Source organism: Galleria mellonella, unplaced genomic scaffold, assembly GCF_026898425.1.
Source record: "Galleria mellonella isolate WM207_F2 unplaced genomic scaffold, CSIRO_AGI_GalMel_v1 utg78, whole genome shotgun sequence".
NCBI lineage: Eukaryota > Metazoa > Arthropoda > Insecta > Lepidoptera > Pyralidae > Galleria > Galleria mellonella.
Window position 1 is genome coordinate 4980638 of NW_026442151.1, and position 26437 is coordinate 5007074.

The 26437-nt window shown below is 33.5% G+C and overlaps 1 protein-coding gene across 1 annotated transcript in view; it reads right to left on the minus strand.

Moving 5' to 3' along the window:
• Positions 1–13906: 13906 nt before the first annotated feature.
• The window catches only part of LOC113517601 (mitogen-activated protein kinase ERK-A), a 52807-nt gene continuing 40276 nt past the window's right edge, over positions 13907–26437 (minus strand). Inside the window, exons 7-8 of the mRNA XM_026902320.3 lie at positions 21594–21782; positions 13907–19119 (exon numbers count right to left, since the gene is read on the minus strand). Of these exons, the coding sequence (XP_026758121.1) occupies positions 19000–19119; positions 21594–21782 (309 nt within the window). The 3' untranslated portion in view covers positions 13907–18999. The remainder of the gene's footprint in view (positions 19120–21593; positions 21783–26437) is intronic.

Consider the following 26437-nt stretch of genomic DNA (forward strand, 5'->3'; position numbering starts at 1 on the left):
AAGGGGTTTGCCATTAGATTACAAAGTATATTGATTGGAAATGCACGAGACAGAAAATATAATAACCTGTATGTTAGAGCGAGAAAAAATATGACAATAATTTATACGATATAAGCTCGAAGCTGTTTTGGCGAGAGTATGAACAAAATAATTTCTAATTATTTTTACGTATTGAAGTGGAATTATTTTTAAGTGAATGTAGCTAGTTACAATTAAGTATGCTTCACCTGAATGTAATATAAATAACAGAGAAATCACTTACAATTTTATATTTTACGTGTAAATGTGCTTCAAACATTTTACTTATTTAAATATTTAGAGTCATAACAAATATTTTGTATATGATTCGACACAGAAAAATATCACATTTAAACAAAAACTTTAAAAAGGCTCATATATTGAAATTAAAATAACGCGATTTGCTCTGTAGTTAATCTCTATTGAATTCACCATTAACCAAATTAACTTTATTCTCATTTGTCATTTCTAACTGGTACTCCGCCAACGTAAGACTATCTTTTCATTTTTAATTTATTAAAAAAAAAAATATAGTAGATAATTATTATTTACTAATATTTATATTATATACAATTACAAGACCTTAAAATATTATTTAAAAATAAAAATAAAATCTCGGAGTTAATTGCCAACTGGTAGGGTCCAATTGTATGCGGTTTAAATTTGATTTTGTATATTTTATTTAGATACGTCAATCAGAAATAATCTGTTTGTTTTTCCTACTTCTACAATCCGCACTTGCGAAGTAACGGGCAAAAAGATAGATATAAGTCATAAACCATGCAACGTTAATAAAAGTTAAATAATAATATACAAGTCAAATTATAAATGCTTATCATTTCCCGCCAACCGCTACTAAGTTCAACAGATGCCCGCGCCACACAGCCAAGACTTATTTCAACTTACCTTTGTTTCAGCTCTTTTAACTCTCGCTTTTATAAATATTAAAATTATATACGATAAGAAAATAAAGTGGCTACATTAAAGGCAAGACAACGTTAATAATTGCAGAAGAAGCTTGTATAAATAAACTAAAAGTTCAGTATCTCAGTTTTGTTATAAAATGCAGTCTTAACAAGATGGGTAAGTAGGGTAAGTAGAAGTACATGAAAGAATGAAGAGCTTAAATCTGTACTATAATGTGTCTTGACTTATATAATTATTATATTAATATGTATTATGTATAATTATTTATATATACGTATTGTATGTGATTTATGTATGTATATTTTTTGTAAGTGTATGTATTCTATATGTTTGTATGTTCATTTATTTAAAATGTATTAACGTTGTTGTTTTGCAAAATATGTATTGAATTTACTAATTACATTGTTAAATTAGTGCACCATTGCCATTTGTTTTTTCTGTGTAGCATTTTTTTTTTTATACAACTTAGAATGGCAAACAAGTTAACGGCCCACCTGATGAAAAGTGGTAACCGTCGCCTATAGACATGAACAGTACCATGGACATAACAGAGTATACTGTTTCGCCCATGATACCCCCCATGCGTTGCCATTCCTGAGGACTCAGGTGTTATTCCTCTGTACCCAGTAAATTCACGCCATATCCCACACTACAAACCGAAACACAGTCATGCAAACACAACTACTTCACGGTTGAAACACGAATGGGACAGAGGTACCCTAGCATAACGGTTGACTGGTAGAGAATACCATCAGGTATTAAGTCTGCCCTATAAATGTATTTTAATGTGTGCAAAAGTATAAATAAATAAAGAAACTACATGCTGTATAGCAATATATTTAAAACGTTAAACATTATATGAAACGTTTGTCTAAATTAATTCTATAATAGTTATTTCAATGTTTGAAATCTTCGATTGAAGTATCTTGAAGTATCTTCTTTATAAAAAGTATGTAATTCGTAGTTAATGCTAAGTACGAGTATGTAACTACAGTAATAATAATAATAATAATGTTTATTTATTTATCTCACAACTTTTTTGAGTACAATGAATCATTTAAAATGTACAGTCAATGTACGAATATTCGAATTATATTTTAATCTATTCTCGAGTGGTTGCTTTGTATTTTTTTAGACCACAAAGACGGCAAACAGGCATACAGCCCGTCTGATGGTAAACAGTCACTAGCCTATGAACGCCTGTGACACTAGGGGTGTCACGTGCGCGTTGCCGACACTGAAAAAACCTTAATATACCTAATTTTTTTAAGATGTAAAGTATATACGAGTACGTATAAAGAAACGCAGTTTTTTAATCAGTTGTAAAATTATTATATAACGGTTATAAAATTATTAACTTGACAATAATAATTTTACGTGTCTAATACTATTAATATTAGAAATGCAAAACTTTGTAACGATGGGAGTGTATCAAGATACAGTCTTGGATCGTATTGTAAAACCTCTCAGTAATACACTTTTTAAAAATATACCGTGGACTTTCGAGCAGGACTCTGTACCTGGTCACAAGGCACGAACTACCCAAGCCGGACTTGAAACCAATGTACCAGAGAAAGACTTTGTACAAAAGTCGATTGCTTGGGTACCTCTGTCCCATTCGTGTTTCTACCGTGAAGCAATTGTGTTTGCATGGCTGTGTTTCGGTTTGAAGGGTGGGATATGGCGTGAATTTACTGGGTACAGAGGAATAACACCTGAGTCCTCAGGAATGGCAGCGCATGGGAGGTATCATGGGCGAAACAGTATACTCTGTTATGTCCATGGTACCTCTTCTAGCCCAGACCTCTACCCTTTAGAAAATAGGGAGGGAAATATCGCTGACAATATATATATTCGTAATATTTGTATTATGATCCTCAGGAATGCTATTGTATGTATAATCACAATTGTTTTAGTTATTTGGTCGTTAAAATATGTTGAAAATATTGTCTTTTTTTTTTATTTGAAAAGTTATAATTAATTGAAAACTTACAACTTTGTCGTTTCGTAGAAATGTGATCAGTATCGGACAGAATTCTTTGAAGCCGGTGCTATTGTTTGTTATTTTATGTAACTTAGAATTAACTTATTTCACTTTATTATTTTGCAATGTTAATGTCATTTCTAAGTTATCTAAACATTTTAAAGTAATTTTAAAGTAATTCAATCTAAAACATTTTACGCAGTTTTCTTAAATACTCGTATGTTATATCTAACTTACCATAGGTATATAGGTGGTCCATATAGGACCACATTATTATATTATAATAAATATATACATTGTATAGAAGATTGTGTCAAAATATATCAAAAACACTTATATATATTGCATAATAATATATATATATATTGTACCGTGTACCTAACTATAACTGATATCATATCAGCGATTGTTCTACATAGGCTTCCCCCATAAACAGAGATTTGCCAGTAGTAGTATCACGCTTGAAAAGCGGGTTGGCTACCGCCGTTGGGCATTGGTGATATTTTAAAAGGGACGCTGCTGCCCATCTCTTCACCATTAAGTTTCCTTAGTCACCTCTTACGACACCCACGGGAAGGAAAGGAGCCTATTTTATACTGGAACCACACGGATAACTGATATATATTAACAAAATATATATATATATATATATATATATATATATATATATATATATATATATATATATATATATATATATATATAACCACAAAGATGATATATAAAAGTAATGTATTAACATTAATACACGTATAAGAAATCTTATAGTTTATATTTATAATTTAGGATACAACAATATTAAATACATGATACATATATAAAAAATATTTAAAATTCATTAGCTAAGTTCGTTAATCACTACTTTAAAAATCAGTGAGCTTAAATATTACAAATTACTCGTAGTTAAGCTAAGAATTTTCATAATGTTGACGACTAATAAGATAAACTGACTTTGAAGAAAATGAATACTAAAGTAGATCGTGTACATATAAAAAAAATCGTATTTACACAACGTACATACCCAGTTAGCACGGTACCCATGGTGACGTCTGCGATTTTAGGGTCGTGACCCTAAAATTCTCCATGTTAAATTAACATTAATTTTTCATTCCTAAAAACCGTAAGTAGATACCTATTAGCTGCGAGCACTGATGAACATGACCCTTTAAAAATAAAGTATCAGTTGAATGATGTGTGTGGATAAATGAAGGTAATCTTATCTATAGGTAAAAGGTATATTTATAAACAGATTTGTATCAATTGACTTACTTTGATTAATAAAAAAATTTGCGTACGAATACTAAAAATAAATGAATTTGCTTATAATTCCTAATGGCTAGTTGGAGGCATACATTTCTGTTTTGCCAAAGGTTGACCGGGAGAGAGTGCTATATAGCATTAAGTCTGCCTTTTGAACTAGACATTTATTGAATAGATAAATGAAATGAAATATATGTCGATTGTTGCCGTTGTGGTGTTCGGAACACTAGTTACGCTCCTAAACTAAATAAAAAATAAATTTGTATTTAGAAATAAAATAATTTATAGATATATATATGTATTTCATAATATACATTAAACGACATGACGATTTTTTAAAGAGCATAATAGAAAGAAAAATAGAGGGCAAAAGAGGAAGGGGAAGACCGAGGAATAACTACATGGGACAGTTAAACACGTGTCACAAAGTGTCACGTCGTATAGGGAGGTCAAAGATATGGGCTGGGATGAAGCTGACTGGAAGAAAATGCACGAATTAGTTGCATTGAGACTGACAAGAGAAAACTCTTAAATGAAAAGATAAAGCATTTCTATAATAATGATTTATGACGGTATGACAGGTCTGGTTGTTGACTTTCCTACAATATGGTTAACGCAATGATAGCTGGCTCATCCGTCATACTCTTGAACGGGTGCTGCTTATGGGGTCTGGTGTGCTAATATTTGCTTATTTATTTTCCATATATAAATAGAACTTAATTCTAATTATAATCACAGTAGTCATACAAATATAAAATTATCTTGTACATAATAATTTAAAAAGAGAAACCGTCGAGTTTCTTGCGAGTTCTTTTTAGCAAATAACAATATCTCAAACCCAAAAGTACAATCATAAGAAATTGAGGTATCAAAAGAGCTTACTTACAAGTTTATTTGAATAAAGTTTATTTGTATTCTATTCTATTCAAATAATAATATATCACTTAATAAATATATGGGCAATGTTCTTTACCCATTCCATGAATCAATTCGGTAAGAGTTTACCCAATTACCAATAAGTAGGTACGTAAGAGGCCGGATTGAATGGTAGTGAAAATTATATTTACATTGTATATTGACTAAAACAAATATAATTTCACCATAATATAATATTCTTGGGAAGCGAGTCTTCCGATTTATGTAATATTAACAATGTAATACAAACATTCGTTTGTGATGTATTTGTAACCCAATTACGTTCCAGAATCGAATTTGGGCGAATATAGAAATGTGTGTTCAATTGTTTTTGTTTTATGACTGGTTGTATGTAGACTGACTAGGTAATTTCAAAGTATGTATGTGATTTATTAAACCATTTAGAAATACCTAATAGGAACATTTTTTAGCTTATATTTACTGTGTATAGGTAATATTGATGACGTGACGATATCCGCAAAAGAACTAAAGTGACCGATATAGTACGTAGGATAAACAAGCTGAAAAGGTTATGGGCTGGGCGCATTGCTCGAAGAACCGATAACCGATGGGGAAGAAAGATTCTTGAGAGGCGACCCCACGTACGGGCAATCGCATTGTAAGACGACCCTCCACTATATGGAGTAACGACTTCAAACACATTGCAGAAAGTCAGTGGATGCAGGTGGCTTAGGACCGTTCTTTTTATCAGTATGAGGGAGGCGTATGTTAAAAAGTTTTTTTTTTAATGAGTGATAATGGAACGGTAACCCCACCCGCGCTATCGGTATACACCGGCGGGACACCAGTGAAGGATGATAGGTGAAGATGAAGCAGGTCAGTTAGCTCATCGTGACGAATTCAACAAGAATTGTTCACGATGGTTTCCAGGGGAATCCACGTGGAGGTCGACCTAATAGGGCATATTGCTAGCAATGGAGCTATCACATTCTCTTGACCCGTGTTAAGCAATTGATAGATAAAAGCTTACATGATGATTGGTAGGTAATATTGAAATATTATTCAGATAAATATTTTCTAAGTATAAAACAATATTAGTACAGGAATACATTTATATACCGGCAATCCATATATTCTAGTATTCAATACAATACCTAGGCAATGTATAGAATACCTAAAATGTTTAGGTAAAACATTTAGGTTGGGTAGTACAATAAAATAAAAAAAATAAAATATAATCGTAATAAATTAGGTCTTTTAAAATGTTACAATGCGTTACAGGGGCGGAAGGGTCAAAACTTTAAAAAAAATGCGTTACGTTGATACTTGAACGTCTCCATAGTACTCGTACGTGTATACGAAATTTTTTTTTGTTCTACTTAGAATGGCAAACAAACTGACAGCCCACCTGATGGAAAGTGGTAACCGTCGCCTATAGACATGAGTAGTACCATGGACATAACAGAGTATACTGTTTCATGAGGTATCGTGAAACAGTATACTCTGTTATGTCCATGGGAAGTATCCCATGCGTTGCTAATCCTCAAGAGTCAGGTGTTATTTCTCTGTACCCTGTAAATTCACTGCTATATCCCACCCTTCAAACCGAAATACATCTTCTTCTTCAAATTAAAAGAAACTAACTTTTTCAGTTATAATATGTATTAGTAAGCATTGCATCAATGGATACCACAGAACACCTTGATATTTTATAATACCTATTATGCTGTTTAAGTGTAGGTATAGACGATGCCGACCGTTACCGTTTTTCGTTAAGAGGGACGCCAGCTTGTTTGCCATTTGAAATTGCATAAAAAAAATCCAAACAATAACAGTTACAATAACAATATGTATAAGTACACGATATACCTACAGCATTTATATCCAATGGGACTCAGCTCTTGAATCCCTTGGGGGATTTGAGTAAATGTTTATGTACCTTGATTATTTATTTACAAGCGCATTCAGCGCCCAGTATGCGGCATTTAAATAAATTATCAGCTCGTATTGGTGTTACTTTAACAATGTTAAGCTTTTGTAGTTATTCACTATACTTGTTAATCCTATTAATACTGGAACTATAAATGTGAAATTATGTAAAGATTTTTAGCTATTTGTTACTTAAACACGCTTCAACAGTTGGACGAATTTCAACAAAATTTGGTAAGTAGGTACACTAGGTAAGGTAAAATTTGGTAGGTAGGTAATTAACAAGGACATAACATACTCATGTTATATCCTTATATTTGAATATTTAATAATTAAAATGAGTTTTTATACATTATAGATGTGCTAAAATTATTAAACAAACTAAATATAGAAGTTATAAACGCAACACTTATAACTATTTATCACGCTAAATTGTATGAAAAAATCGACCCGCTTTTCTCGAAGATGGATTTGAACTTGTATGGAGATACTCTCTATATAATCTAAGGTTATATCCTAACTTAACACATAAGAGCCTTTATATATTTATTCTCGTGAGTTCAGTAGCGGAATTCAGCTAGTATTAATAATATGAGATTGATTTGTTTATTAACTTTTGACGGCTAACTACTGAATTATTTTTATTAAATTATTATTATTATCGTTATTAAATTCGACACACATATAGAGTATTTGCAATAGAGAAGAATACAGTTTTTTTTATGCAACTTAAAATGGCATACAAGCTGACGGCCCACCTGATGGAAAGTGGTAGCCGTCGCCTACAGGCATGAGCAGTACCATGGACATAACAAAGTATACTGTATCATCCATGATACTTCCCATGCGTTGCCATTCCTGAGGACTAAGGTATTATGTCTTTATACCCTGTAAATTCACTCCCATGTTCCACTCTTCAAACCGAAACACTGTTATTATAGTCAAACGTAAAAATCGAGGGTAAAATCTATATTTTTATATAAATAAGGATAGTAACCGCAATATATCATTTTCAATCAAGTAATTTAGACAAAATTGTATAATAAAGGAACGACACAGTAAATATCGTATAAGCAGCGGTAAGAGATGAAATGGCGCAGAAATAGGGTGAATATATGTTTGCCCTTGCCTTTTTCCAGAGGGTGACTTTGTATAAAATCGAATGCTTCAGTACCTCTGTCTTGGCTATTAATTTTGCTACCAAGCAGCTTACCCACATTTTACAAATGAAAAATTGTATACTGTTTCATAAGATTACGAATATTACTCCGCCTATTATGCCGTTACTCTATCTATTGGAGGGGTTGGTCTACATCATGTTTGATTGTACTAGGTCGACACTCGAGAACCTTTGTTTCCCATCGATTCTTCTAGCTCTATAGCCGATCCATTCTCATTTCAGCTTGCTTCTCCTTCGAACTATGTCAGTTACTTTGATTCTTTTGCGAATATCCGGCTTTTATCGCAATGAAAATTCGAGCATAGACAATTCAAATTTCAAATTGAAATCATTTTTATTTAGACTTGTTTATAAGCACTTTAAATCCTCATATTTTTACAAATGCAGGGTTCTGAAAATTGTTATTTGTTGGGAAGAGCCCGCAAGAAACTTAACAACAGCTCTTTTAAATAACCTTGTGTATTTATTTAAATGTACTATGTCTAAAATTACATGGACCTCTTCAAGGCACGCAAATTTGAGTTTGAACTAGAACTCTTGAACTTCAAGTTTTTAACTTATATTTTATACTATTTATAAATAAGAAACTGAGATTGTTTATTCATTTGTTACCTGTAAGTATAATTTTAAACTTTCGCATTGTTTACACATATTTGAAATACACAATTGGGACTTAACGCGATGTAAAAGCTTTTACAGGTAAATAGTACCTATGTAGATACCTGCTTCTTTATTGTCGACGTTTCCCGTCGTGACCACGACGTGGTGTAATCCACGTTAACCTGTAAAAGCTTTTACATTGCGTTAAGTTCCGATTGTGTATTTAAAATACCCCTAAGTATTTTAATAACTTAATTACTATAAAATTTTGTGTACATACGGGACGGAGAACATAGGCGTGGAAGAAGTCGCGATCAAAGTCTAGTATAAAATAAATTACAATTTGTACTACATCTAGTGAAATTTCCAGATTTTCACAAAGATGTATTTTATATACAACACGTCAATTAAATTTGTATTATAACTTTCAACACTTTATAATAAATATTATAAAGTTTATTCTATTTTGTTATTTCATTATATTAAGATAGAACATAGAAAACATGTACATTTTGCTAACAGAATAACAGCAAAATTAATTTATTATATAGTCACTTTTCACTTAACATGTTTGTGAAAATTGAACAAAAATTACCTTTTAATATTCAGCTAATTATGGCTTCTTATTTTTAATAACTATCTAATTAAAAATAAACACGTTCACAACTGGATACCTACTTGGATATCAGCTTGGTCCTCTTGACTCGATTCAAAGACAGGCTGTGAGAATTGTTGACGATACACGCTCATATCTGGTGTCGAGACTTTAAGTCTAAGGTGAGACTTTACCTCCCTTTGTATCTAGAAGACACAAAGCGGTAAGCCGCTTATATATCGGGTTGTGTTCTGAGAAAATGTTTAAAATGATGTCCATAGCTACCTTTTATCATGCACTGCTCACCATCGATAGGGAATTCATCCCTACATCATCATATTCATCATATCAACCTTTAACTGTTCACTGCTGAACTTAAGCATCTCTTTTGGGGGATTTTGCCCGTAGTTCCACGCTTGGTAGGCGGGCTGGCAACCGCAGTTAGGCTTGAGACACGCTGCTGTCCATCCTTCACCATTCCTTAATCGATTTTTTTTTATAGACTTAGAATGGCAAACAAGCTGACAGCCCACCTGATGGAAAGTGGTAACCGTCGCCTATAGACATGAGCAGTACCATGGACATAACAGAGTATACTGATTCGCCCATGATACCCCCCATGCGTTGCCATTCCTGTGGACTCAGGTGTTATTCCTCTGTACCCTGTGAATTCACGCCATATTCCACCCTTCAAACCGAAACACAGCCATGCAAACACATACATATTCTATGCCGGGACCATATGGCAACCCATCATTCTCACATGCCTAAACCTAAATAGTCGGGTACAGAGCAGTTTCAAGAATCGCTTCTCGGCCTTTTGACTAAGATCAAACTGTAGTGCAGATTCAGAGAAGTTTTCTTCCGCGAACGCTCAGGCTGTGGAGTGAGTTCCTGTCGAGGTTTTCCCTAGAGAACTGCAGTACAGCGTCTTTCAATGACGGTGTATATAAAGGTTTCTTCAAAGTCGGCAATGCGTACGTGACACCCTTAGTGTTACGGGCGTCCATTGGCTGCAGTAACCGTGAGTTACTATCAAATGGGTAGTATGCTTGTTTATCACCTTCGTTATTTAAAAAAAGCTTTTATCCGTAATCCATTGTCAGAAAGTGACCCGAAAATTTAATTTGATACCCAGTGTTTAATGTCGACCAGATTCAACCCCTCAATAATAGATATACTCATATAGGCAGGGAACTAGCATCCCCATTGATAGCAACATACTATATCAGGTTAACTTTCATGCGCTCCTCTCTAGAAAATGTCATGTTTAATTGCTGGTGAAATCATTACGACAGGCCAACTGACCTGACACGTCGTCACCTATCATCCCTTACTGATATTTTGGCAAGGTAAACTAACAGTGGAAGTAAGGTTCTTGAATGGCGACCGCGTACGGGTAAACGCAGTGTAGGACGACCCCCCCCCTCACTAGATGGAGTTACGACCTGAAATGCATTGCAGGGAGTCAGTGGATGCAGGTGGCTCAGGTCCGTTCTTTATGCCAGTCTATGGGAGAGGCTTATGTCCAGCAGTGGACGGATAATGGCTGAAATGATGATGATGAAACTAACAGCGCAGCCATTTGATTTCCATCTCTCAAAAAATCTAAATATAGTTAAATGAAAATATATAATATCTATATACGTATTTATTTATATCTTCAAAACTGTTATTTAATATGGCTCTATTCTAAGGCCGGGGATGGTGTAGTCTTACGGGCTACAGACGAAATTAGCATTTGACCAGCCAAGGAATAAACATTATTCGAATAACAAATTTAAGTTTAGTGTTTCGTTATTTAAAATAAATATTACACCCACCTACGACAAATTCAATTAAAGTCGTAAAAATCGTCCCTGCAGCAGCGTCCCTCTTAAAACATCTTTAAAAACCTAACTGCGGTTGCCAACCCGTCTGCCAAGTTTGGCATCTACTGGCAAAATTCCACTCAATTACTCAAAAGCAACATGTATATTAAAAAGGTAAGTGTAGTGCCCCTCGCTCGCTTAATGGAATGATTTTCCCTAGACATACGAAAACGTGAGAAGTCAGCCATTCGACAGGAATTATTATTCATTAAATGTAACTGTCATAAACGTTACAGTTAAATAAATTGAGCATTTTTAACCACTCCTATTGTCAATATTTTTTTTTATAACACAGCCAAACAAGTATTCGGCTCACCTGATGATAAGTGACTACCGCAGCCCATGAGTCATTGCAGGTGTGCGCTCGGTCTTTCAAAAAGGAATATGCTCTTTTTTTAAAGGTTATGATGTCAAATCGGTTCGGAAATACTGTTGCTTTAAATTGTTTCCAAAGAGTGGTTGTGCGTGGATGAAAGTATCTTGAAAAACGCACGCACGCACGCACAATATGAAGGACTGCCATTCAACCAGATAGTTGAGATGGAACTTTAATTTATGGCGGGTTATAAGGTGGTGATGAAAATCAGTAGCGGGTATCAATCCGAACAATTCCTCATGATAAATTAGGTAAAAAATTTACAGCGATGTAAATATATTTAAAAAAAAACTTTTTGTCATTAAATAATAGTGTATCAATGTGATCAAAAGCTTCTTAAAGACGCCACAGAGTTCCTAGTATGACTTGGAAACAAATTTACATTTTTAGTGCATTCACGTTTACATAAATAAGTTACTTACCTACTTAAATAAGTTAATAATACTTTTACCAGAGGGAGACTTTGTACAAAAATCGATTGCTTGGGTACCTCTGTACCATTCGTGTTTCAGTCGTATTTGCAGGGCTGTGTTTCGATTTGAAGGGTGGGATATGACGTGAATTTACAGGGTACAGAGGAATAATACCTGAGTCCTCAGGAATGCCAACGCATGGGAGGTATCATGGGCGAAACAGTATACTCTGTTATGTCCATGCTACTGCTCATCTCTATAGGCGATAGTTACCACTTTCCGTCAGGTGGGCCGTCAGCTTGCTTGCCATTCTAAGTTGTATAAAAAAAAAAGTTTGAATAGTTTGACACTTAGAAACCATTCACAAGTATCCACATCTATAAGTATTTATATAAGTAAATACTAACACAATACTATTGCGTTACATAAATTTCTGTTAAATTTACACTAGGAATTTTGAATATTATAGAAATCTTTGAATGTAATATCAAAGAGCAGAGAAATAACACTACAAAAAGCGGAAAGTCAATAATTTTCTAATATCCTTATATTCTTGATTTTTGATCTGCTATTCATGATATTCCAATAAATGGAATTCTTAAGAAAGAGAATGCTTAGTGTCTCATTATAATTTTATCTTTCAGATCACTTGTAGCTACAGTTAATATTAAGTACAAAGGCAATGATGTCTCAACTGGAAGAAATTACTATTCATTTGAAAGCAATATCTTGACGCCCAGAAAATCCATAATCCATAAAAAATTCATGAAGATAAATATAATAAGGTTTGATACCCGCTGCTGATTTTCACCACCGTATAACTCACCACAAACTAAAGTTCCATGCTAACCATCTGGATGAGTGGCGGTCCTTCACCGTGCTTTTTTCTACGCACAACCACTCTTTGGAATCAACTTCCCGCTTTTAAAAGGCCGGCAGCACCTGCAATGCTTCTGGTGTTGCGGGTGAACATGGGCGGCGGTAGTCACTTACCATCAGGTAAGCCACATGCTCGTGTGCCCCGTGGTATAAAAAAAAAAATCCATAGAAGAAAAACTAGACATAAACGGAGTTACGTGTATGTCGCAACTACCTCAATCTCTATAATAATGTTTATTTCTTCATTTTTCGCCATATTTATATGATTTAAGTGGATTTTTATTTGGCACCGCCATCAATAGAATAACCAATAGATGTCTTCTCCAAAAAAATTACCACAGACTTTTGGACGATCATTATATTTCGTTGCCTGCAAGCTGTATTTTAGACTGTATAAACCTGGAGTAGTATGACCTGTGAGCTTCTAATATCTATGGCAATTGCCTAAGTTATATCAACTATCACTTATACTTTAGTTATAGACAGATACTCTTTATTGTTTCCTCCAAAAGATTACAATAGTGAACTTGTTATAGATACAAACAATTACAAGACATGATCGCAGTGAGAAAACAATGGACGGCCTCATCGCTAAAAGCGATTACTTCCAGGCGACCTTTGGATGGAGAGAATTAATTATAAACAGTTTCATCGAGATATTATATAGTTGATGGAGATATTATACTGAAATATGAAACATTAAGATATTCTTGAAAGCGATCATGGGCATTATGTTAAATGCTTATCCCAGGATGCGAGCAAAGCTTTACAAAGACATGTTTGAGACTACATATGCGCTATTTATAACGAACCATCCCTGGAAAATAATCATAAATACAGAAATGGCAACGATAAATGTTATCTTCTTTAGATTCTTTAGAGAATATACTTCTCTCCTAAAACAGTAACCTTTGTGCACTGTAGGTTATAATATAGATAAATATAATAATGGATGAATTTAAGGAAAAAATAATAATATATAAATAAAAAAAAACAGATCTCTTTGATTTGATTTAATTTTCGTAATATCCAACTGTTGACAGATAACAAATGATCTTACATTATCCAATTTGTACATAATGACTTAAGAAAATATGGCAACACTCATATTTTAACAATAAATACAAGATGATATTCTGGTGTCATATTTGAAAGTTACATTTGTTTTTCCACATTTAGAGTAAGCCAATGAGAATAAAGTACATGTTTAATTAAAGTAGTTGGCAGGGTCTTTAATTACCTTAAAAAGTACATAAGCGTATATTATTATATATAAATAAGCTATATTTTTACAGGATTGTAATATAATAGAAACGTATCTTATTAGGTTATATGGAGTTTCCTAGAGTGATTTATTAAAATTAAACATTATAATCTGTATAACTTGAGTTTAACACCATAATCAGGGAGGTGATTACCTATAACAAGCAAACAATTTGGGACAGGTGAAAATTGTACGACTTTCGCCGTCAATTTAATCTGTAAGCGATTAGTGAGCGAACGTAAGTGCTGCCTCTGCAGAGAGATTAAAGAACTAAAATTACTATTATATTTTGAATTTTGCTACTAGTTAAAAAACAGCAGTTTATCGGAAAAAGTACGATTAAGAAGCAATTGTATTACGTAATACCATTTTCTTTTACAATTAAGAATCGTTTGTGTTATAGAGAATCAACCCCTAATAAGTTGACTTTTAATGCAATCCAATTAGTATCAAATCGAAATCATATTTCGACACACAGGCACAGAGTATAAGCAAAGTATCCATTACCGATCTTTACACATCTTTTTTGATCAAATATTGAATAGAAAAGATACTTGTTAAAGCCCCTTACTTATAAACGCCAATTAGTCTAGTATTTCGTTAATGCTTATAGCCCTTTATATGGACTTAACCATTGATTACTGAATAGCGTGACATTTTTAAGTATAGGGGTGTTTATAAGCAATGATTACCATTTCCCATGATCCGCCTCATGGGAACTGCAGACGATCTGCGTTTGCTTGTATACCATTACCAGTGGAATGAAGATAGGATGTACAGTAGGTGAAGAAATCGAGTAATATAAAATTACATCTTCCTATTTTAAATTGATTAGCAGACTTTTATAAAAAAGATACATTAAAGACCCCCCCCCCCATAACATTTAATGAAACACCAAGAGGCGGAATACCATAACTTTTAAGACAACAAATGGTGTTAGAACGCTGAAATTTTATCACAAAATTGTAACAATTTATACCGTATTTATGTTAGTAGCCAAACGTTAAACGTTACTGCTATATACTTTTACGGCCGTTCCCAAATGCCCATCTCTTTCATTTGGCTTACTGTCGAGTATCAAAATATATTTTCCAACCCATCTATTCGAAAAACGATGATTGGCTCTCCGATAAGTGCAAGCAAAGTAGGACTATTCACCCAGACTTTCATAGAGGGTTCAAATGATCACTTTGATCTATAATAACATTCTAATATCTTATTATATAAATATATTTATTCATTGATTTTATTTCAAAGCACATATTTTTTTCTTTCTTTTTTTTTTAGAACGAGAGGCAAAGTAGAGAGTATCAGTAGGTCAAATAATTTTTTTATTTTAGTCAAGATACATTGAATCATATTAGTGATTTCACCGTAAAAACTATTATTTTGGTTCCTTGTGGTACAATCTATTGTTTTATTGATTGGAAAGTAAAAGGCTTTTGAGTTTAAACCCACATCACTTGGTACGCTGGGTTAAGTGCACACCACCGATTCCTTTATAAAGGAAAATATTAGGCACGGCCGTAAGACACCGTCCCATATCTTATCATCACTCCATATATATTTGCAATGTCTAAAAAAATATAATAATACACCTATTCACACGCTCCCAAGCGAAACATAGTATTATTTCATAATAAACGCAACTTTAAGGTCACAATAAATTATAAAGTTGTCTTTTAATCAATAATAATAATTGATCAATTATTAAATCCTAAATTACAATAGAAATTACACATTTTTCGTTAAGCAATTTTAAACCTTATGACGTAGAAATAACATTGAGAACTGTACAAATAGGCTAATTTCATTGTCTGATTACAAATTCAGGGTGTTCTTTTATGCAACAATACTCACAAATATGATGTTATAATACAAAATTAACTATAACTAAATAAAAATGATTCGATGATTTAATAACCTTCCTGGGCCTGAAGATACGATATACTTACATATAATGAAAATAAAAAAAGAAATTATAACCATAGACACAGATAGAAATAGATGTCGCAAGTATCTTTACACAAAAACTGTTACTGGGATGCAACGATTATTGATAGCTAACGATTGATAGCTAGAAAACGATTTATTTAAAAAAGCCGTCTAATGCACTAAATCATTCCGAATATACCATTTTAGTGCTGTTTTCGTTTATAATTTAAACGACAAAAATATATATTTTTGTAAAAATTTAGGAATAATTTTAGCTGGAGTCCAAGAAAACTTTTAAAGCTTACTTTTGGACAAAAAATAGCATGCAAAACGCAAAGTACAGTCACGATATCTATTTCAATTGATGTCTGTGGTTGCAACCTAGATTGGTTTTGTTAACATGAAAAATACAACTATGATACAAATTGAGTTTTGTCTGTCTTGTTTTGTTCCGTAATTTAAATTTATAAAATATCCAGTTTACGACACCTTACAGACAAAATAATTTGAACGGTATATATGTAATGTGAAGTCATATCTCCCTGTTTAGATTAAGAATCAAGTGTTTAGGATCTCCACTGGAACACATTGTAAACTCTATTCTTAAGTAGAAGAGTACTCATTAATCTAACCAACACCTTGAATGTCGCGAGTTTAGTTCTACTATAATGTATATATATCGAACCGCAGCAATACGGAAACACCGTTTGTTCTGTATATGTTCATAGTAGAATGACTATTCTAATACGCTCTCTAAATAGTTTCAACAAACAACGTTATTCAAGTCTTAGTATAGAAATAGACTATGATCGCCCGACGTAAGATGTGGATCACACCACACCGGATCACTGGATCATGACACTGGATACGTGGGCCTTAAATTCCCTAACAATATCTTAAAGACATATAGAGAGTAACAACAGAGACGCGGCGCGCCCGCTGCGCCCGCGCCGCCGCCGCGCGCGTACCGCCCTTGGAAAACTCGACAATATCGCACAATTAACTAAACTTTATGATAAACATCTCATTAAAATATCTGATATGAAGAATCAACTATTCTAACAATTTCTTGTGCGCTAACATGCAAATATAAGGAAGACGAGAATTATTAATATAGAAATCATTGTAACGCGAGTTTCCCAACGAAGATCGCGACGCACCATCGAGGAAAAAAAAAACATTTATTCGTTAATTGGATCACATCAGAATTAATGAGTAAAGTCAAAGTGCTCGAAGTTATTATTCAGTGACACTTCAAAATACATTAATTCGAAATGTAAAAATATTTACAGCGTCCCTCATTCTCTTATATGTATCTACTATTGCCGACGTACGCGGCGACGTCCCTCCGTAGTTTGTTTGCCCGCTATTGACGTCATAGTGCCGCACACCACGGCCACAAGTCCGAACTCTCAGCCCAGCAATTTAATACCTTTGTTTGCGCATGAAATGGGTAACATTACGTACCTAATATCAAACTAATCTGTCGAATGCACTCGAAAATCAACACGTTGCTGTTAACGCTCGATGGGAACATATACGTCGTAGAATAATATTCACTACAACTTCGAGATCTAACTATATCGTGTTGTAATACTGCAAAATACCCATACGCCGGCGGCCGCCCCGTCGCCACCACAAAATTTAACACCTCGGTAGAGAAATTGTACGACTAGGTATGTTTAACGTTTATAAATTTCAGAAATGTCCTATCTATGATTCTAAGTTTTCTAGGCTTTATACTGCATTACTACGTTCTGATCCAGTCAAACCGTCACGTTACATCATTAGTGTACATAGATATATGTATAAACAAATCAACAACAGTATTCCACTTATCATTATTAAAAATAAATCAAAAAGACGTTTGATTTTTGTGTTCAGTCATCGAGATATTTCCATAAAATGAACCGAATAACCTTGTAAATAGATTACGGGTGTCATTTGGCAGCTTCTTAGTATATAATCGCAGCGCACCTACTGTGAGCACGCTGAAGAATAGGCAAACGTACTATCGATCGCTTAATAACCTCCGCGCGCTTACTTTATCGCTTCGGGGTGCGACAGCTCGCAACGAGTAAATCGACTCCTTTTATTCGGAGCTTCTAGTTCAATAACTAAATAGCGTTATCCGTTATCAAATTACCCGTTGCTCTCGTGATACATAATGTATACGGTATTTATACGAAAACACATCGCCAAGATCACACAAATTCAAACGTCGAATACTTAATGAATTTAATACAACACCGTGGTTCGCTCCTGGTAGGTAGCTCGGCTCACCGGCTACATGTACTTTGACGATTCCCAACCACGTTATGCGTTCCGCTTAATAATAATGCCCTATCTGAATGCAAACTCTGTGTATTTTCCTCAAGTTCCTTTAACAAATGACTATTATATTACTTTATCCTTAACCACGTAACTTAATCATAGTATTCCCCATTAATCGGTAAGTACTGTGAAGTCGTGATAAGATATTATGTATCCGGATTAGTTATCAGTGTCAATAAACTGCATTATCTATCAGGAGTACAATGATATTTCAGTTTTTACAATATTAGAGTACAAGTTGCTTTACCAGAGACAAACTGTACAAAGTTGTCTATATCATGTATTAATTACGTCACTGAACAGCGCGACTGCATACTGTGTTCCGGTTTGAAAGGTGCTACTGTAGTGAAATTACTAGGTAGATTTTCACGGGAAAGATGCTTTTAGTTGCAAGCATTTATAAATTGCGGTGACTATACGCTTAAACTTCTTTGTTGTATAAAAAAAAAGTTTACACCGAGTTTGCATTCAAATTGCGCCTTACCCCTCTGTCGCCGTGTCTTGAGAAGCGGCGGGGAGGGCAGGGCACAGGCGGATGGTGATTACGGTGGGTGACGTCTACGCGCCTTCGTTCTGTTGTTTGAACAGCAGCGTCTCCTCGAAGATGTACCTCTTGAGAGTCTCCTTTGGCAGATCGTCGAGCTCCATTGCGAACCTAAACGGTTCCTCTGCCACTGGCTGTGAAATTAATTGAGTTGTAAACCTTTTGCATTGTAAATAACCAACATTATATTAACAATATTATAGTTAAAGTTTGTATCTGTAAAACTTCTGTTACATGCGTCAAATAAATAAAATTAAAAAATAATACTATATTGTACATCCAGAGAGAAACGTTGTACAAAAGTCATTTGCTTGGGTACCTCTCATTCGTGTTTCGATCGTGAAACAGTTGTGTTTGCCGAAATGCAGCCATGCATTTCGGTTGTAAGAATGTGATATGGCAGTGTATTTACAGGGTTTTTTATTTTTTTATACAACTTAGAATGACAAACAAGCTGACGGCCCACCTGATGGAAAGTGATAACCGTCGCCTATAGACATGGGTAGTACCATGGACATAACAGAGTATACTGTTTCACCCATGATACCTCCCATGCGTTGCCATTCCTGAGGACTCAGGTGTTATTCCTCTGTACCCTGTAAATTCACGCCATATCTCACCCTTCAAACCGAAACACAGCCATGCAAACACAACTGCTTCACGGTTGAAACACGAATAGGACAGAGGTACCACTTTCCACCGGATAGCCGTCAGCTTGTTGGCCATTCTAAGTTGCATAAAAATAAATCTGAGTTTGAAGCCATTTTGGATTATATTGTACAATAAACCTTTAGTAAAGTTAAACTATACTTTTTCCCGTGATGTTTCTTTTTTTCATAATATAATGCTCTCGTGTATAACGAATAAAAGCATACAATGAGTTACCACTTCATTTCATAAACACGATATGGTAAGTGACATAGGATATAGGGCATCGTTAATTCGAAATAAGACCCTATGCATTACTTACAATCCTTCCTCCTTCAACTCTTTTTATTAAATTACTAGGTATATCTTATAACTTTACGCGTGTGATTTGTAATAATAGTCTATGTAGTTCGTTTCTAACACGATTTTTTTATAAGACGCGACAATCGAGCATGCGGGTCACCCGATGGTAAGTGACTACTTCCGCTCATTCATTTTTCGCCAATATCAATTAAATCTTTTTAGGTGTCCAAAATCGATTGAATAACAAACATCAAGACCAACTTTCACTTGATAATATTAGTAAGATTCATTTTAAAAATATGTAGTTATAGGTGATGCAAACATATATCTTTCTTTTATTACGTACACATACATATGCACGCACGACCAGTCAAACGAACGCACGCAGCCACGCACAGCATACACACACACACGCACATGTAAACGTAAAAAAAGTACTAACATACTTTTTAATTTAATAATGCCAGCTTTGGAAAATACCCTCTTCATTTAGAACTATTTTACGAGTACAATTTACACAACTATTTACACAATCGACTAAACGTTCAATCAGTTATTTATATTAAATTAACAATGACGGAATTGCTAATAGTACAAAGTATTTCTTGAAAACAGCCGACAAAGAGAAATTACAAAGTCCTGTAATACTATCCCTTCAACGGTTCAAAGTAAGTCTGCCATTAATTTCGTGGTGCCTAAAAACAACAGTTGCGAAATGTACGTAAAATGAAATATTTATTTAAATATCATTGTTCAAGAAAGTTGAGTTCACTAATACTTATTATTCTGTTAAATACTCTCTCTCTTTACATAAAGAAATCGTAATGAGCCTAAAAACCAACTAGTAGTGTGCTTGTTTTGATATATGTTACTTATACACGCTTAAACGGTTGCAAAAATTTAAATTTAATTTGGTAAACAGTTAGAGAATATTCTATAGATGATTAATAGTGCGCATAATTAAATTTTTTTTTTTATTTTAATTCAAGCAGGAAAAAAGCACAAATAAATATGTATATTATCTACCACTAGTATATATTATAGTTAAAATATTTATTATAAAAATTTCTGAATATAGCTTTTTGATTATCTTTCTTTTTTTGACGGCGTCGGTGGTCTAACGGTTTTAATGTACCACTTCACTTTCCAATGGTCGTGGGTTCGATCCCCGCAGAAAACAAACATTTACGTTATGAGCATGCTGTCATATGTATGTATTCACAAAATAAAAGTTTTACGTATTTTTTTTTTTTTTTTCACTTTTGGCATAGACAGAGAGAACAGAGTAGTCCGAAGAGAACTGCGTGTCCTTAAAAAAATCCAGCGAATTAACAATTATCCTTATTGAAAACGTATAATTTAAAGTAATATTATAAAGAGGATAAACTCCAAAAATATTTAGCACATTTTAAAAATTCTTTCACTTACAGATCAGAGAGTAACATGGGCTAATTTTATTTTCACTACCTGTTCAAAGTGTGGGTGGATCATTAATAGAATGTAAATCAATAAATTGTATTAGGACAATTTATTTACCTTTTTAGGAACCGGCTTGCATACTTATGAAACATGCAAAAAACAACAGATGTATACAAGTCAAACTCGGTTCTCTCTGCCTATTCCGCAAGGGTCTTGGTGTAAAGATAGATATAATTACCTCATCATTGGGATCGTAGTACTGTTCGAGATAGGGATGCGCGAGGGCCTCTTCGACGGTGATGCGCTTGTGTGGGTTGAAGGTAAGCATGCGGTGCAGGAGGTCCAGCGCGCGTGCATCTGCCCCCGGGAACAGCTCTGCCCACGGGACGCGCGGCTTGAACGGCAGAGATTCCAAGTAGCCGCGAGCCTGTGTCCACAACATTGGTGAGTGTTTATTGTTAACAAATTTTACGGCTCTGGATACTAGCTCTTTAAAGCCTCATTGGTGAGTGTTACCAACTTTGCCAGATTATGCAATATTGAAGAAAAAATATTGAAAAATTTCTGAATTTTATAAAATTGGTTAAGCTAATTTATAATACATATAAACTTAGACTTGATTTATTTATTTGAAAGTTTTAGCATTTGTAAAAGTTATATATTACATAGAGTCATAGTATACATTATTGAAGGTAGTAAGATCACATAAACAATAAGGTTAGCGTAGGAGGAAACTTTTTTCATCTCTAGTGTAGCAGCTACTTGGTAAAACATAGTAAAACGGATTAAAGTTTATTTTTGGGTAAAAGTAAATCGTATCAATTTGGAGAAAATTATTTAAATGGCAAACAATGTCATTCTAAATCGCATAAAAAATCATAATTCAATAATAATTATGGGTTTGAAAAACGATGAAGCGAGCGGGATTTGAACCCGCAACTTCAATATCATGTCGGATCAAGAGCTCTTACCAGTTGAGTTTCATTGGACGGGATAAGTTTCTAAGCTTTGAGTCGGCGTCCAGTGAAGTGCTATTTCAACTGATAAGAGCACTATTTGTGAGTGGTACTTTAATTTCTCTTTAAGAGCCAGTTTTAGACACAATTCAAAAATTCTGTATACATATAATACACTTATATTTAGTCTGTTGTTCCTGTTTACAGTCGACTGGTAAGTAACGCCATATGGTATCAAGTCCGCCTTTCACACTATCTAGGTGTATTAAAGTAATAATAAGTAAATATACACTAGAGGAAAAAATTAAGAGATCAAAACAAATTCAAAATTTTTGAGGTTATTCAAGTAGCTGTATTTCCCTTAAAAATGGTCGTACTGGAATTAAAAAAAGGATTTTAAAGCTCACAGTTTCTAGTTTTAAGTTCTTACGATAAAAAAAAAATTAAGCAACATGTTCCGCTTAATCCTAATGAATACCGACAAAAAAAATTTCACAAAATTTTTTCGGTTCTTTTTTGGTCTACGAAATTGGAAAAAAAAATCCATCTTAATCACTATATGAATCGGATAGCTTGTTCATTCAGCTTTAATTTGCTTTTTTGCAAAGTTCGATACGACAACTTCTCTCTGAGCTATCTAACTTTGGATGGAAAAGGATCTTTTTGTCTTTAATCATCAATATCTCAGCAACCGCCGATCGCACAAGAAAATTAAGAAGGGTTTTGAAATCTTGAATAAATTTCCGACAAGAATCAGCCATGGTTTTTTGAAAACAAATTGTTCTTTATTCTTTTCATTAATTTGAAAAATCAAGAAAAAAAGGGCTTTTGGGATAATCAGGCGCTAAGTTGGAAATACCGAGAAAACTAGTCATGTTGAGTGCCAGTTCATTCAGTTCAGATTATCTATATTAGAATTTTTTTATCCCTTATTTTTTTCCTCTAGTGTAATAAAATTTTAATTAGATAGTGTCGGTATATAAAGAAAGATATAAGAAAAATTTATATTAAAAATCTTAATAAGAAGTAGTGAAGTAAAAAAAAAATAAAATTCTCAGAATTCTTGTGTGTCTGCTTTGACGTCTTGAAAAAAAACTACACCATTGTTTCAGTTCGCAGTTGCAGGGCTCAAAGGTTGAACTTAAAATCTAGTGTATATTTCACAGTGATATACCATATAATATGGTATATTAAATCGGTATTCCATTTTCAAAATCCATGCGTATAAAATTAGAGGCTAAAACGAGTATTTATATACAATAGTATAAGAATGTCACGAATGAACAATAGTAAATAAATGTATGTGTATATATAGCTGTTGCGTATGTGTATAAATATTATTATGTCAACGATTGCCTTTGATTTATTTATTTTTCTATTTCTCCTTTAACAATTGTCGACTACATAATCTACAGAATTATATTTATTTAGAAAAACTTGTTATTAACCATACTACTCTATTACAAAATATTTGTTAATTTTATTTGTAAAGCGCTATTGGTTTTTTAAAATAAATAAAGCACTGACAGTCTAGTAAACGAGGGTCTAGAGACAGAGGATTGAACAGCAGCGTCCCTTTTAAAATATCACCAAAGCCTAGCTGCGGTTGGTAACCCATCTGCCAAACGTGGCAACTACTGGTAAAATCTTTCAACAGGGAGAGGCCTATGTTCAGCAGTGGACAGTTAAAGGCTTATACGACGAAGATGATTCTAGTAAACGTTTTAAAAATCATACTTCGCATTTATCGATCAACTAATAATAAAACCCTTTATTGCGAACTAAAAGTAATAAAAAGAGAACGTTTTATAGAATGTACTTAACAAAAGACGGCTTTATCACTGAAAGCAATCTCTTACAATCGCTGAATCATCGAAAGGAAAATAATAAGTGGCATACTAATTCCGTGATAAACAAACTAGGATATCCTGTATTATAAAACAGTTGATAACAAAAATCCGGCGCTGGAAGACGAATATCTAGTAGCAGTACCTTTATACAAAATAAAATACCTGGCAACCCAGCCTATAAATTGAATAAATATAGATAGGAACTTATGATAAAACATCAGTAAATTGCCGCGTGAAAATATGTTTGCATAATAGAATATATAGGCAATCATCTACAGTTATATAACTTATATAGAACACTTAAGTATTGCAACTCACACATTTTAGTTTTTCGACTTGTTTTAATGTACCTCCACTGAGCACACCAATACCTAAGGTATTTCAGTAAAGTTTTTTCCTTGAATTGGCATTCTGGAGAATCTAATTTGTCCGAGTTACGCCTACAACTGAGTTACGGAGATCATCGTTAATAATATAGAAGAAATAGTGTATGTGATCTCTAGCACAACTATTTCAATATACAATTAGGCGCTGAAAAAAATTTAATGACTTTAACCGACTTCAAACAAAAGGAATTTCTCAATTCGGTTGCATTTTTTTATGTATGTTACCGTATAACTCCGTCAAGTATAAAGCGATTTGGAAAAACCTTTTTTATCTGAAAGGATATACTTACCTACAAATTGGTCCCATAGACATTTCAATCAGAACCTGTTCAATACTTTTATAATCAAAATGCCTAATTTTATCACAATTGAAGTCGGGTTTTTTTTTTTTTTGTGAAATACAATTTAAAATTATTTTAACTCTATTATTTGGTAGTGAGTTGGGTGATAATATTTTTAATAATTACGAAGAAGACTGTACCTAAAGTGGTCTTTTCTAGAAATTACTTTACAACCCTTTTACCGTCTGGGTGTGAGTTGGGTGGTTAACATTTTAAATAATTACGAAGTAAAACATCGGTGTGGTAATGCACATAAAAGGGTTACACCGCGTGTCTACCAAACATACATCATGTATAATACGAGTAGTAAGAGAGTTTATACGAAATTTTACATTAGGCCCCGATAATGCTGCATGCGTGGCAATTACCCAGAGCGCTAAAAGGTGCGAGTGCCGCCATTAATTTAGGCGCGATTTATAGACGCAGGCGAATTGTGAAATCTCCTTTTTGAAACTAAACTAATCTAACCCTTGTCGTTTTCACGATATGAGGGAATAATAAATGGACAAAGGAATATTAAGTACAGTAATATAATAAATGAACCCTGCAAACATTACATTCTTTTTTTTCTAGTAAACAGTGACAGGGGGGTCGATGTGGATCTTTAAAAATTAATATTTCAATTTGATATTATAGTGAAACCTTTATTTTAAGTATTAATATGTACTAAATTTCTGGTAGATTCGAGTAAAAAATATTATAAATCAATTTTTATAATAGTCCAAAATTGTACATCCGCCAAATTATTAAATTAAAATGTTAAAATTAGTGATAGGTTTAGAGAATGGTGCCTCAGAATCGATCTCAGTGAACATCAAATTTGATTTTATGTGCCCTTATTGGGTGGAGAAACGAAGAAAATAAATTTGATGCAGCGTTGTAATAACGTTGTCTATACTATCACATTTATTGTCACCATGTTTCTTAGAGAAAATATACAGTTTCACTTGTAAACTAGTAGTTATCTTAAAAATATACTAATGACTTCAATTCCTCCTACAATAATATTATAATATTTTTCTTTAAAAAGTAACATATTGGAAACTTCAAAAATAAAATATGAAAATTACATATAAGTCAATATTGATCAGGTTTTAATATACTTGTACAAAATTAAATCTAATTAAATTAAAATCCCATTTACGTAATCCTTTGTGAAGGCCACTCAATTACACATATAGTTAATTACACATCAGTCAATTTTCCCTCATAAAATACACTCAGTATTATATTGTAGGCAGAACTAACATTGTAACCTCAATTCTAATAAAAATGCTAATGTTAGGAGCGTCTATTGCCCTGGAGGCGTCTAGCCCTCGAGCAAGGCAGGTGGAAACATTTTTTATCTTCGTCCATTTATCTATAAGTGCCAGTTCACGTGGTGACTGAAAAATAGATAAAATAATTGTATTTTCGAAATCTTTTTGTGTACGTATACATCAATATTTTTGAGGAATGTTATTTGCCAAGTTATTAGAGTATTTTCCATTCTAAGGTGCATAAAAAGAAAAAGTATACCAGAGAGGTTGTGCATGTCATCTCATCGTTT